The 15131-nt window shown below is 43.3% G+C and overlaps 1 protein-coding gene across 1 annotated transcript in view; it reads left to right on the top strand.

Annotated features, from left to right (window-relative positions):
* Nucleotides 1-2980: 2980 nt before the first annotated feature.
* The window catches only part of RSPO2 (R-spondin 2), a 166390-nt gene continuing 154239 nt past the window's right edge, over nucleotides 2981-15131 (top strand). Inside the window, exon 1 of the mRNA XM_019467857.2 lies at nucleotides 2981-3087. Within this exon, the coding sequence (XP_019323402.1) occupies nucleotides 2994-3087 (94 nt within the window). The 5' untranslated portion in view covers nucleotides 2981-2993. The remainder of the gene's footprint in view (nucleotides 3088-15131) is intronic.

Below are 15131 nucleotides of genomic sequence, written 5' to 3'. Positions count from 1 at the left end.
GGAAGCAGAAATATGGGATTAAAGTTAATGATAGTTTAGGATCTGCTAGGGTTGTATTTTTTAGTAGCAAGAACATTCCTGGGTTCTTGAAATCAGGAAAAATATTCAGTGAATGGCAAAGAAGAAAAAAGTCTGCATTATCAACAGAGTAGCCCCAAAGCGATTAAGTGTGAGACTCTAAGTACCCCCCAAAATAAATGTGACTGATTTTTGAGGTTCAGTGGTATCCTTTAAAAAAGCAGAGACAGACCAATGATGAGTCTGTCCTCATACTGGTTAGACCCTATAGAAACAAACTTCTTGATAGAAATAGAAAATTGTGAACCAGAACATGGCAGAGATGAAAGAGATCTTATTCTATTTCCTAAGAATACTGCCAAGGAAGCTAAGATCAAGCAAATTGCCAAATGTGACCTAGGTGGTTAATGGTGGAGTTAGATCTACTTGGTTTTGTGCTCTGTTTGCCCTTAAATATTTTGAAAGATAATTATAACCACGGATCTTGAATGGGTCTCAAAGCTGTATAAAAAGGCAGGGAACTTAGAGAAGTCTTTATCTCCTATGCATTTAACTTCTTTAGAAGTGCAATAAATTTGGTGTGTGGTATCTATGATGGTGGAGGAATATCTACTGGAATATCAAGCCATCATGCTAAATGCTGGGCCACTCCCTTAGCCTAAATGTTTCCAATTGCTTCCAATTCTGTGATAAAAATCAAAGACTGAAAGCTGAGAAACAGATCCACTGTTCCTGCATGTGTTTTGTCAACTCTATTTGTGCCCTGCGGGCCAGTCTCAGGGGCTGAATTTTCTTATCTAGGAAATGGGACCAGTGACCTCAACTCGGATTTACTTGGATGTTCTCAGGCATGCATAAAGGAAATAACACTGAAGTTCTTAGCGCATAAATGTTGTTATGTAATAGTGATGTCTGTAAAAAAAAAGTTATGGATAGGCAATAATGGAATCGTCAATAAACAGGACTCTTCTAATAGTCTTATTGTTTCTACAAGGTTGTCTCAAGTTTCTAAATTTCTGAACATCTCCTGAAACTGAAGGCATAGAAAAGGAAATTTAAGCGGTACAAAATTCGAGCATATGGTCATATCTACAAACTGCCGCGGTTAGCAGTAAAAAAAATCTTATCTTTGGCCTAAGGAGTAAATACATTCATTCCTACAGCAATGAAGGCAGGACCGAAGATTTCATCAGAATGAAATCAGTAGCATCAAGTGTATTCTCCAAACCTAAGGCACTAGATGTTTAAATCAGGAGTCTTTGAGGCTGGAGGGAGAGAGGAGGATTATGACTAAGAAATACTTGAGTGGAAAGTGAACTTTCCTTTAAAGAAACAAGGTCCCAATTTCTTGAGTACTGCAAGCAAAGGACTACAAGTTTTTAAAGTTTTTGTGGAGAAGAAACAAAGTCAAGAAATAACACTTCTGGGGATAAGCAAAAGCTGTTGGAAATACCCCTTTCACTCCGTACACTGAAGGCACGTTTTAATTTCAGCCTGCTAACAGATCGTCCTATAAAACAAAGGAAAACGTAAATTAAAAAGTGGCAGAGATGGGGTAGCTTTCGGGATGCGGCTCAAGTTCAAACTCAGCGGGTCAGAATCAGCAGTCCTGGCCGGTAGCTCAGGAAGGACGGTTTAGGAGAAGCCGTCAGTCCGTCAGATGCTCCTGCAGGAAGGTCAGGGCAGAGGTTGGAAACGACCCCCGAGCGCCCGAAAAAGACGCCTTGGGGGTGAAGGCAGCTAGGCTCCCCGGCGCAGCGAGGTAAGGTGGCGCCCCCATCCTAGCCACTCCTCAGTTTAGCCAAGCACTCCAGGAAAGCCCGGAGGGGATTTGCCTCGGGTTGGGCTCGCTGGAGGCTGTCAGCGCTCTTTAGGACCACAGGGAAACCCGAGAGTTTCTGGCTTTAGGACCCAGGAACTCCGAGGCAGCCTGACACAGATGCCTTGGACCACAGCACCACCTACTTATAGAAGCATCCCGAGCCTCAGCCCGGCTGCATCTCCGTCGGAAAGTGCGCTCGCCACATCCCTTCGGCCTCGCGGGAGCGTTCTGTCTCCCACAGCTTGGAAAGGGAGAAATCCCTGACGTGAAGTGGCTGTGGAGTAGAGCCTAGGAAACCGCCCAGTTGGATAGGGACCCAGAAAGAGAGCGGTCGTGCCGGTCGCCCGAGCGCCGCACTCACCGGCGGGGACGCAGCATCCCCGAGGCTGCGGACGCGCCCGCCCCGCCGCGCTCCCGCTAGCGCCGCCAGCCCAGCGGACCGTGGGCGCACTGCGAGCCCGCGGCGTCCGCCGGAATCCCGGAGCTGCCGGGCGCTCCCGGCGGCTCCCGGCAAACTTTTCCCCAGCCCACGTGCTAGCGAGGCGCCTCGCTTCCCCAGCCCGGGATGGAGCGCCGCGCCTAGGCAAGCCGCACCGTCCGAGACGTAAGTGCCGCGGTAGGCGACCCGCGTCCGGCCACCGCGGCCAAGGCGCTTGCTTACCTCCACCGAGGGACCCAAAGGCCAGCGGGGGCTCTTTACACCCTACTCCCGCGGAGCTCTTTCCTTTCCCGGGAGCAGCCTCCCGACGCCCTTTCCCCTGGGTCGGAGCCTGTAGCTCCGCAGACGTTGCGAATTCACTGATTGTAAATCACCCTCCCCACCAAATCGCCGGCAGCTGTGCGCTCGGGGTTAAACTGCCCCGCAGCTCGTGCCTGGCGGTAGGTTCGCGTCCCCCTCCCTCCCCTTCTTAAATTGGGGCGCGCGAAGAGGCGGTTGTCTCCCCGGGGCGCTCTCCACTCCACGTCTCCTCCTCGTCTCTCAGGTTCAAGGCTTGAGAGATGCTGACCGCGCAGAACTGACCAGTGCGGTCCCCGGGCTAGTGGCCACTCACCCTTTGCATCTTCCCCAGCAGCGCGGTGGGCGCCGGCTACTTGGATGAGCTCTCCAGTTCCCCGACTTTGAGAGGCGCCTGTCCCCCGCCCGACCGCCCAGATGCAGTTTCGCCTCTTCTCCTTTGCCCTCATCATCCTGAATTGTATGGATTACAGCCACTGCCAAGGCAATCGATGGAGACGCAGTAAGCGAGGTGGGTCCTACTCTGCCCGAGGTGCGTGGGAGCCGGGTGGAATCGAGGCGGAGGCGGGTCGCGGCACTCAGGCGGGGGCTCCCGGGGCTCAGCTGGGCAGACAGTGCCCTCTACCTCGCTCTCGCGCGCCACCGCTCCGCACTTTGTGGGCCCCTGAGCTCGGCAGAACGCAGTCTTTTCCGTTCTCAGTAGGCACCGCGAGCGGGAGAGAGAGGTGCGGAGAGCCGGGGGAGCCCCGCGGGCGCTCAGGGCTAAGTGGTGCGGTCCGTAGCCGGTTCGTTGCCACGCTTCTACTCCTCAACTCTGCTCTTTCGCTCTCCTTTCTTATCGGGCATCCAGTTTTTCTTGTTCTTCTGCTTCTCTGTCTTCATTTCTTTTTGGTCCTCTTACCCATCTCCCGTGCAGCTCATCTGTCTCTACATTCCTCACCCACGTGCGCCCCAGATCGCTTTGAACACCGCCTAGTAGTGTGTGTGTGTGTGTGTGTGTGTGTGTGTGTGTGTGTGAGGGCGGGCGAGCGAGTGAGCGAGCGCAAGCTGAGGAGGAGTACCAAGTCGAGGTGGAGGACCTAGACTTACAGGGAAAGGGAATAATTGACCTCTATTTCTGGAACCTAAGACTAGATGGGATGGTTTATTGAACTTTTTGCATCGAGCAGCAACTTGTACGCAGGGTTTCGGGGCGGGGGCATTGATGTTTTGGGGACAGGGCTGACTTTGCTCTCTCCATGATACTTCCCGCAAAAGTAGCCGTTTATGTTCTCAATGAAATTCACTTGGGGCTTTTTAACCGCTCCCTTAATCTCCATCGCTTGTGTGCGCTGCAGGGAAGGCGAGGGAAGGCCTCCAGAAAGATTTCGGAGAGCTAGCTTTCAGGCAGATTTACTGTGCGCCCATTTCTGTCTGAGTCCTGCTGTGGCTGCAGCTAATCCAGCTGCATTTTAGGGGAAGGGCTGCTAGACACAATGAAGTCATCTGGGGGATTTAAACACAGCCTCAACACACACACACACACACACACACACAGTCAGTGTATTACCCGCGCATGGACGGTGCATAGCAGCCCCTTAGAACTGTCTTCGACTAGCAATTTGGACTTTGGCACAGTTAGGATTTGTCTTGAAGTTAACAAATTTCGAACCCCCCCCCCCCCCGCCCGCCCTCGCACCCCGGGATCTAAACGTCGCACTCGACTTGTGATGTGATTTGTCTAGAACCCATTTAATAGAATCTCTGGTCCTGCACCCAGATTTTGGAGAGCGCTCTTCACGCCCTAATTTTTCATAGCTTTTTAGGACGTTATTAAGCTGGAGATTGGCGGGCCCAAGGGCAGAGCTCGGGGTAACTGGTGGTGTGCGATTTCAATAACCTCCGCTCTCCAGTTGACGCTACGGATCTGTGGTTTTTAAAAAGGCCACCCCTTCTCTTTTTCCCATTTCTGGCATTTGGAAAATGCTTATTTTCAGAAACCATTGCGCATAAAAATGCTGGGGAGAAATTTCTTCCCAGAAGCCATGAAAGTTTAATATTGATGTTCGTCCTGAAAAAGTCCTTTTCCATCTCCTCCTCCATCTCCCCTCCCCACTGCCTCCTTCCTCCACCTGCTATTTTCTTTTCAGGTATTCGCAGATCTGGCAATTTTTGGTTACACTGTGGTCAAGTGTGTTTGGAGAGACTCCCCACCTACCAGCACACGATGCAGTCTACTTGGTCGGAAAAAAACTGAGGCGCTTCAAGTTTGTGCGAATATAGAAATTCCTAAGACGCACATGCCAGGTTGTTCGTTAGGTGACTTACTAATCCCGCGAGGTCTTTCTGATCCACACTGCCTGTCTCATTGTGGCCGAGGGAGGAAGATGCTAACATAACGTTTTAGTAGAACTTAACACGGCGATGCTGGATGGAGGACATTACAGCACCCCTGCGGCCAGAAGTGGTATTGCATGCGTTTCCCGGCCGTGGCGTCTCTTAACTTGGCCCTGTGCCGCCTTAGGTATCTGAGGCAAAACCTATTCATTTCAAAGCTGCTTGGCAAAATCTCATAGCAATTACCTTCCATGTCCCCAAGTGCTGACACTTAGAAACCCAATTCTAAAGCGTGCAATAGTGACTTTTGCCAAACCAACCTTTCAATTTAATAAAATTCAACTGCTTTCAAGTACGTGTAAATTGGTAAGGTTGTAAAGGAAAAAAAAATTATCAAAGTTTGCCACTCCCCCCCCCCCCCCCCCCCACACACCCGGCCTTTTCTTAACAGATGTCCCTTCCCAAATTCCAAGTTTCTGGCTAAAATAACTACGGGTTTTAAAAGTGACCACACTATCTGTGCCAACAAAGGGTGTACTGTGTTTTTAATTAAAAGTGGAACTACTTGAAGGCCTGGCTAGACAGCACAGGGTGATAGTAGCTTTTCTGCTTTGCAAGAAAGCTTAGGGATTGCATTGTGAGTGTATTGAGATGAATAGAGATCTAACTCAGGTTGTGTGAATTGTCCCTCTTCACAAACTTAAGCTGGTTTTAATTGATCTCATGTCCACTGATTGATTCTACACCAATTGTTATGCCTACCAAACAATTGGCTTTCCCAAAGGAGATGGATTTAAATTAGTTCTTTGGTGAATGCCTGACCACTAGCCAAATCATGTCAGCAGTGACAGTTGACACGCTAGAGCCTATTGTGTACCAACATTTCCCCTTTTCCCTTTGTTTTGGGTAGTGGCAGTTAAATATTACTTTCTAGGGAGAAAAGTGATTAGTACCTTCTCTCCCCCTCCTGCCCCCCCCCCCCCAATAAAGAAGTGTTGTGGCTTAGAAGATCAGTGATTTTTTTGGCTTTGTGCTACTGTGCAGGCAGCCGAGATCCCGGGATTGGTTAGACTGATGCCTGCGAGCTGATGCTTTTATTTTTTCTTCCATATTCCATCTGCAAATAATCAAACCTTCACTGTGGAGCACTCTCAGAACTCCTTTGGCATTATGTTTAGTCTGCTCTATGATCTCAGATGCTCTATAATATCATTTTCTTAATGAAATAAAATTCTTGGCAGAGACTAGATAATTTAGTCAGTTAAAATCAATTGCATCCAGTTTGGAATAGAGAGCAGATATATCATTTAACTGTATGTTCTATTTCAAAATCTAGCCAGAGGACTGAGAGAATAGAATGTCAACCTTCCTACTTTTGGCCAAACCTAGTATGTGGGAGAGATCACCATAAACCACAGTACCTACAGTCTTTCTTCCTCTTCTTTAGAAAAAAAAATCCTAAAATAAAAATGTATTTGTTAATCACTCATAGCGCCTGGTAATAATAATTTTTAATTAGGCCCAAACACAATAGAGAATGAATATCGTGTAGAGAGGAGACCCATGCCAACATTTTGAAAAGCTGATAGACAACTCATGTTTTGTCTACATGGTAACAGTTGTAACTCCTTGGCCCCCTCACCCCGCCCTCTTGTTCAAAAGTATAGTCATTATTAGCTACTATTAGCCCCCACTGCCTGTATCTGCCTTGGAAACACTTATGATTTATTTATATGGTAAATTGTGTTGATGTGTCTCATTCTTTGAAATGGTCATAAGCCACATTTCAGGCTGACTTACCGAAAGGTGGATAGACAAATTATAACTTTATTGCGGTTTCTGAGCTTTCTTGAGGTTGGAATGCAGTGACTTAATTATCTATCTCCTTCATTCTCTTTACATTTTAATCAGTGATTTGTGAAAACTTTTTGATACAACTCTTTAAAAACAGCAAGACTCCTGGATATGTAGTTGGTGTTCCTGGTGGTTGGTTGGTAGGGGGCAGAGTGAGACAAGTGTTTCCTGCCTAGCCTTTTCCATACTAAAGCCCCAGCTTCTCCCTCCCATAACCTCTCATTTTCCCTAAGATTAGATTTGGCTTCCTCTATGAAACGGAAGTGTTTATCACAAATAGTGTGGTATGTTTCTGGCAATCGAGGTTGGTGAAAAACATTTTCTCTTCTATGTTATAGGGCTACATAAAAACTTGATGAAGAGATTGGAGATACTTGGTTTTACAAGTACTTTTAATGCTAGCTTATTTCTCTTGGTATTCTTTCAAAAATACAAATGGCACTTGGGACATAGATTTACCTACACTTAAATGAAGAAGATTTAAAATGTTTTGTATATTAGCTTTTTAAAGTTCCAGAGTATTTCAGAAAATATCCTGTGATGTTTAACTTTGCATATAAATATGTTCTTTCTTTACTTCTCTTTTGTTAATGGGCTGTTTTGTTCTTCTAGCATAATTCTGAGTTTTTCTGGCTAGTATCTTACCAGTGCACAGAGGTTAAAAATCGGCTGTGTCTCAACCAACATTTTGTTATGCTACTGAAATTTGGAAGCGATTCAGAATAGGTGATGTTCCCCCCAGGCCTCCATTTAATTCTGGCTTTCTTTATCTGCTTATAAATCCAGCTTGGGTAGAAGCCAATATTTGTAGAAATCACAAGTTGGAAATGACGCTTCTAATTCCTTAATGTAAAACCACCTCTTGACTTATTCAGAGATGAACTGGCCAGTTTTTGGATCATCCAAGATACATTTTACTTCATTCCTTCCAACTGATTGCCTTTTAAACCTTTTTACTCCCCTGGGGATCAGCACCCTTACCCCTCCTAAGTGTAGGAAATAAATGACAGTCAAATCATTTGATAAAACACATGATAACCACTATGCTAAAAGGGGATGATAAGCTCTGGGATGAAAATAGTTTTAAATTTCCCCCCTTTTTTGCCCCCAAAATGTCATGATCACTTTTTCCCATTATCTGCAACAATCAAGGATTGGTCATTAGGTACACTGTTGCATGTCGATATTTACACATTTTCATAATTTTAGCTTGAGTAAATATGGAAGATGCTAATTATGAGAATTTATGAAATATGGAAGGTGCTAATTAATGCTGAAGAGCACATATAATGCATATAATTGTATATGTGCTAAGGAAAGGATATATACACGTATAGGTGTATGTGTTTTCATGGGTGTGTAGAGAAAGAGATTGGGGTGGGATGACAATGGAGATCGGGTCTTCAGAACTAAAAAGGATTTTCACTTTCTTTACCAGTTATTCTCTTGTCCTCTTTCTCAGACTGAATGACGGGACCAGGATGGGAGTGGAGGAGAGAGAATGAGTAAGGAGAGTGTGCTTTTATTCTTTCCAAGGCCTGCCCCTCCCCCATTCTTCTCTCTTCTAGGACCCGCCCATGCCAGTCATCTTTTCAAGCATGCTGCTTTCCTCCAAACTTAAAATTTTTAATTTCCTTCTTTCCCTTGCTTTACAATCTCTTCTTTTTTTAAAAAAAATTTTTTTAATGTTTGCTTATTTTTGAGACAGAGACAGAGCATGAACAGGGGAGGGCCAGAGAGAGGGAGACACAGAATCTGAGGCAGGGTCGAGGCTCTGAGCCATCAGCACAGAATCCAACATGGGGCTCGAACTCACGGACCGAGAGATCATGACCTGAGCCGAAGTCAGATGCTTAACCGACTGAGCCACCCAGGCACCCCTACAATCTCTTCTTTTTCTCACTTGTACCCTTCCCTTCATTCCCTTGTATTCCCTTGTTAATAGTCCTGTTTCATTCACCTTTCAATCAGTTACAATCTGGTTTTATTTCATTCACCCTTCAATCAGTCACAATCCACCATTTTATTGAAAAGGTTTTCTTAATGGTCCTCCGTACTTCTGTTCACCTCATTGCAATGCCGCCAACATCCCTACAGGCCTCTTTGACTAATTTCTCTGGAGAAATCCCTCCTTTCCAAAGAAGGGCTCTTCCTTTGACCAGTGACTTCACACTCTAGTTTTGCCTCCTGTATTTTACCCACTTCTCTTCTTTGGTCCCCTCATTCAGAGTAGGTGTACACCAGTGTTTATTTTCCTTTATTCTTTCCCTTGAGGGGATTTTATCCATCCCTGTATCTTCAACTGTTATTTCTATGTCAAGTCCTTCAACTCCAGCTCTGACTTAAAAACAAATATAAATATTCTTTACTTCAGAGTATATTCCCCTCTCACTTCCCGACTACTGCCATATGGATAGATAATCCATGCACCCTCATGTATGGATAGATAGGCCGTTCCATGCACACACAAGCTCGACAACTCCTCTCCTCTTCTGTGCCCTCTCCCAAATGTTTTCTCTGCCTGTGTTTCTTATTCTGTTCATGAGGTTTGTGTGTCAAGGCTGGAAGCCTCACTGCAGTCTTTGCCCTCCCTAGTGCCTCTTATATCAGTTCATTGGGTCTAGTGCATGTACCTCAGAAATGTTTATATCTACCCCATCCTTTCTATTCCCAAAGATACTTCCTAGCTCACACCCTTGAGGACTCCTTATCTCCCAGCATCTACTACTTCACTCCATCCTTCATGAGGCTGCCATGTTGAATTTTTCTCAACCACAGATCTGATCATGTTATTTCTGTTAATAAACCCCCAAACATCGAGGTCTCCATACTGACAGCAGAGCAAGTGCCAGCCTCTTTCACACTGCATTCAAGGCTTTCCTCACCATTTAACCACAGCCCGTTTCCAACTTTCCACCACCCTGGAAGTGCCACAAGCTTAAGCTTTCCCAGATTACTCCATTTCCAAGCATACTATGTGTTTTGAGGTTTTTAAGTTGTTGAGCATCTGGTGGTGCCCAGCTGAAGTCACTGCCTCTATGAAGCCCACTGGAATTTTCTGCCCTTTTTCTGAAGTCAGAATCTTATTCCCTCCTAGCTTTCTTGGCTTTCTGTGCTCCTCTTAAAGCATGCTTTTATTACTCCTTAGGCAAAATGTCTTACCCTAACCACATTTCAAACTCCTCTAGGGAGGAGCTTGGGGAGATTCATCTCCATATGCCCAAAGCAGGCCTTAACAGAGTGCTTCTCCACAAGCTGTGGCTGAACAAAAAGTCCTTGACTAAAAGATTTTGTCTGCCCTTGAAATAATTTTGGTAACTTGAAGTTTTTAAAAAAAACTAAGTTATTTGCACATAGTTGAAGTTTGAATGAATCATTAGATAATAGGCATAATCTCATTATTTGCTGTTCTTCATTTAAAGACAAAAAAACGTTGATACATAAAAGCCTCCCCAGTCCAGCCCTCACTCTGAAGTCTCTTCTGATAATCTTCAAATTTCATAGAGCACACTAGTGTCTGTTTGTATATCTGTATACCTGTTTATTATTCGAATGATAGATATCCCACGTGGCAGAGGAGTTTGGGCCAGTGAAGGGGAAATCCTGGAGTGAGAATAATATACGTATTTTAAAAGATTTTTTTCTAGATTGAGGGTCAACCAATAATTGTTCATCCCAAAACACTTTTCCCATATGAATAATCATTTAGGGGAAAATAAAAGAAAGCAGTATTTCTTTTCCTAAAAGGCAATTCTATTAATAACCTACAAAGTGCAGGAAAAACATTCAATCCGCATTCTTGTCTTCTGACTTGAGTATAATCAACCCATGTAGACACGCCTATGAGAGACACAGGTGTGTGTGTGTGTGGAGGGGGGGGTGGAGAGAGAGAGAACAAGTTCATTTGTAGGTGTCAATAGACCCCATAGGTTGTTTTTGCATAATGCCTTCCAGGAGAGCATTGACCATTCACTATTTGGAGCAGGTGAGATCAGTTTAGCATAACTGGAAAGTAAACTGCTTACTGAAATGTGATTTTAAAAACTAATGGTTAAGTGGAAGAGAGAACTAGAATTGAGTCCTCCTGAATTCGTGGCTCTTCTGTACACAATACATGTCCGACATAAACACTATTTTAAAAAAATCACCTTTGAACCCATTCAAAAGTCTTTTGAACTACAGACTTTTATGAAGCCTCAGAACTTCCTACAATTCCTAATTCTGCAAATAAAGTAACTAATATTAAGTAACTGAAGGCTGGATAGGTGAGTTAACTGAAGTGTAGGACCATAAGTGTGATCTGATTTTAAAAAATCTTTTTTTTCATACTTGTGGTGCTAAATGTGTTTTTATTATACTTTGTTTTTTGTATGTGTATTTTTGGAACCCTGTTATGTCTTGTACTCCAGTAGCCAGAATAAATATGTGTGTCTGTAGGTGTGTGCCCATGCAGATGGGTGTGTCAGTGTGTGTATTTGTAGATGTATTCATGTATTTTATGTGTACTCACATATATGTTAAACCATCATAATCAGAATAGCCAACCAAGGTTAGAGAAAGACTATTAAATATTTTACTCTTAAAATGTAGAGTAATTACAGGTAGTTTTCCTTCTCATCTAGTTGCTTGGAGAAGACCTTTAAAATGTATTTAAAACTTTTCAATTTTCATCGCTTGAAGGCTGTTAAGAGCATTTAGAGAGTTTAGCTTACTTAGCACCTCTCTTTATTATTATTTTTAATGTTTATTTTTGAGTCAGAGACAGAACATGAGCTGGTGAGGGGCACAGAGAGAGGGAGACACAGAATCTGAATCAGGCTCCAGGCTCTGAGCTGTCAGCACAGAGCCTGACATGGGGCTCAAACCCATGAACTGTGAGATCATGACCTGGGATGAAGTGGGATGCTTAACTGACTGAGCCACCCAGGCACCCAAATACTTAGCACACTTCTTTTGAGCAGGCTTTCCTAACTTGGGGTCAAGAGATGGGACTGGGGTTTTTGTGAGTCCCCTGAAAATTAGGAGCAAAACCTTTCTTTTTAGGGTGTAGAGAGGAGCTAAAGCTTTCACTGGAGTCTCAATGTGGCCATGGTTGATCTGTTTCCTTCAATAGGTTAAAGAAGCATTGGTTAAAGTAATAAAAGGTAGACCTTCTTAATTAACATGATGCTAAGTGGTTGTTTCAAATTGATATATACCTTTGTCTAAAATTTTATTTTCCAGGTATGGGTTTCCAGTCATTTGCCATATGTATATTTCACAATATGAAGGCACATCAGAGGCACTATCTCAAGATTTATCTCCATAAATTACTTGGCTAATGATCCCTTACTCAAAGAGAATGGATGTTTAATTCTGTCCATTCTTCTAAAAAGTTTGTGGAAGTGTGAAATACACAGAATAAGAGGTTTTGTTAAAACCCTCTTCTCACATGGTCTAATTTTACTTCATTAATAAAATGGTAATATAGAGTTTTTAGAAATTGCTCTTGCAATTTTCTAGCTGATGACATAGGCTGGCATTGAAGTGATTCTTACATATCCTGCTGCTGGCTCACAGATTGGTCAAAACCAGGCAAACACACTTCCATTGAGGTCAAGTGGGCTTCTGTTAGGTGTTTGCTGGCTCAGTGGATTTTATATTTTTCTACGACGGTGGCTTTAGTGTCTCCCCTATTGCTGGATACAACTTGCCGACCAGCCACTCAGCGGTTAAAACTCACTGATCGATAGAGGGCACACTTTGCATTCTTTTCCTGTGCTTTGTTCTCTGAAGTTCGGTAGGATGTGTGCTTACTTGCTTCGTCCTGCAGGCTCAGGTGGGAAAACTGCTGTGCTTTCTCCAGTAAGATTGATGCTAGTGATCATCTTGATATTCATACAGAAAGGGAGCGGGGGAAAAAGGAATAGAGGGTTCAGCTTTACTGGAGCATTTCTGGTTTGTGGTCCCTAATCCTTTTTGATAAGACCTCACCAAAAGGCAAACGTAATCAACCTCCTAGTTTTAAGATCTGTGAGACAAAGATGGTGTCAACTTAGAGGTGGTTTCCAGCTTCTACAGTCACTTTAAAAACATGAGTTTTAGAATAATGTTTTCCATAGAGTGCATGCCTGAAAATTCAAGTAACTGGTAAAATTTGGAGTTGTCCAAAACCAACTCCAAATAAACACTTGCCAATTAATTGTCTGCCAAAATCTTGAATCTTTATGGAGAACATACATGGCTTTTAATGAATCTCACAATTTTGCTTTTTGAGAATACTGAAAATTGTCCAATCTTTATTTTGAAAATCCAATGTTTTGTTAAAGGTTCTCTTTCTTCATGTAATAAAGTCTGACAGGATCTAAAAATCCTCTGGCCCCTCATTGTTCACCTTACATGCTGTGTTCTAATACCTCCTTGTAGATAAAAGCTGGCTTTTAATGTTGAGGGATTTGCTAGATCAGCATTATGACTTTGCATATTTATCACACCTTTTTTTTTCCAAGACCAGGTTTCAGTTTAGTTGAGTCATAGTGGGGTTAATATCCCCAAAGTGATAGATCCTGTGCCCGTTGTACCTCCCCCACCAGAGACTTTTGGGGTAACTATGACCCCTCCTTAGTCTTTTTGGGGGGTAACTATGGTATTTGGTGCTCTCTTCCACTACCATCATTGGTCTTTGGAGACTCTGCACTGAATGAAAAACCTTTGGCAGCCCAGTGGATTGAGAACTGCACCTGGGGCTCCAAGATTACCATCCTTAATGTAAACTAAGGCAATTCTGATCTTTAACTTGTCATGCATTCGAGGTCGTTCTTGTAGGTAGAAGAATACTTCTGAAAAATTCTAATTTTTGATGCTTGAGTCTTGTTTTTTAGAGGTTCTTTGTCTTTGGAAGTGTTTATGTATGTGTGTTTAAGGGTCAGGTTCATAGGGAAGTTGTGAGGAACTCTTGGGTGTTCTGGGCTCTCCTAAGTAGATAAGAAGTGGCAGAGAACAGCTGTATGTTGGGTAAATTGAGAAAATTACCTTAAAATTTTCTATTTAAGGATCTGGAATCTGTAATTCTTTGAGTGAAATTAGGGCTGTTGTATCCATAGCATTCTACTGGTGAAAGATACCTGTGGTCACTGTCCTTCCTTCAGGTGAGTATAGTAGAGAAACTTTGTTAAAATTAGGTGACTAAGTAATTTTAAAACTCCAGTATTGTTTGATAGTGGACAGATGTGGTTCCCAGGAGCATGATTAGTGGGTTGGGGTTGGTTTATTGTGGAGTTAGGGGAAGCTGTTTGTGCAACTTCTGGTCATCAGTAAGTCATACAGTGGCTGAGGTGATTCTTGACTGAATCCTGTCAATCATGAATGATTTCTTTGTCTCTCCTTTAAATAATACTACTCTGTAAATTGATCTAGGGCTGGGAAGTTCTCCCTTGAAAGTTGTCCAAAATTATGAATTTGGTGCAATGTAATTGTTCCCTTATGCAGAAATAAAAATTAGTCCTTTGCAGCCGCTATGGGTGATCAACATGATTTTGATTTGAAAGAGACTCCAGAGAATAATAACTATTGTAAAAGCTTTGGCAAGCTTCAAGTAATCCTCTTGTTGAATTCTGAGGGAAAGTTTGGAAGACATGGCAGAGCCTGGACCTAGAGAGGAGAAGAAAGAGGCAGGGACAAGATCACTCCTTTCCACGACTTGTGGCCTGTTATGTGGAAAAATGATGTGATGTATCCTAACTTTTGGAGTTAGGAAAAAAAAAAATGAAGGAAGCTCCTAGGAAGATTCCAGCTGTGTTTAGGAAATTACGCATTAATGAAAGAGCCTCTTTCTTGAAAATCTAAATCGCTGGAAATTGCCTTTTTCTAACAACAACAGGTATTTCTCTTTTTATTAACAAAGGGTATTTCTTAAGAGTGTTGTAAAGTTGGTGACTGTACTGAGTGTGGAGGGACCTCTAAGGACCATTCATACCGCAAGAGCCATGACAAACACATCTGTAATGCATCTGGCATCTACTAGGTACTTAAATAGAAATTCTTGTTGACAACTATGGACTCCAATTATAAGATGCTTAGCTTTCTAAATCGGATACTAAGCAAAATTACTTCATTAGGTTCTGCATCATGCCTCTGAGTCATCATTTGAAATGTTTGTAATAAACAATACTGCAATACTATAGATACTGAAGCTTAATCTGAATTCCTAAAAAAGGTCTATTTCTCAATTCTGACATGACCCTGATGTCAATTTCTAGAATGCTTCATTTTAAGAAAGCTAGATTTCTTTTTTTTAATGTTTATTATCAAGAGACAGAGATAGAGCATGAGCATGGGAGGGACAGAGAGAGAGGGGGAGACACAGAATCTGAAGCAGGCTCCAGGCTCTGTGAGCTGTCAGCACAG

This window comes from Panthera pardus, unplaced genomic scaffold (assembly GCF_024362965.1).
Source record: "Panthera pardus isolate Hobbes unplaced genomic scaffold, ASM2436296v1 HiC_scaffold_7, whole genome shotgun sequence".
Taxonomy (NCBI): domain Eukaryota; kingdom Metazoa; phylum Chordata; class Mammalia; order Carnivora; family Felidae; genus Panthera; species Panthera pardus.
The sequence above is the reverse complement of the archived record's forward strand: the minus strand, read 5'-3'. Positions and strand labels throughout refer to the sequence as shown.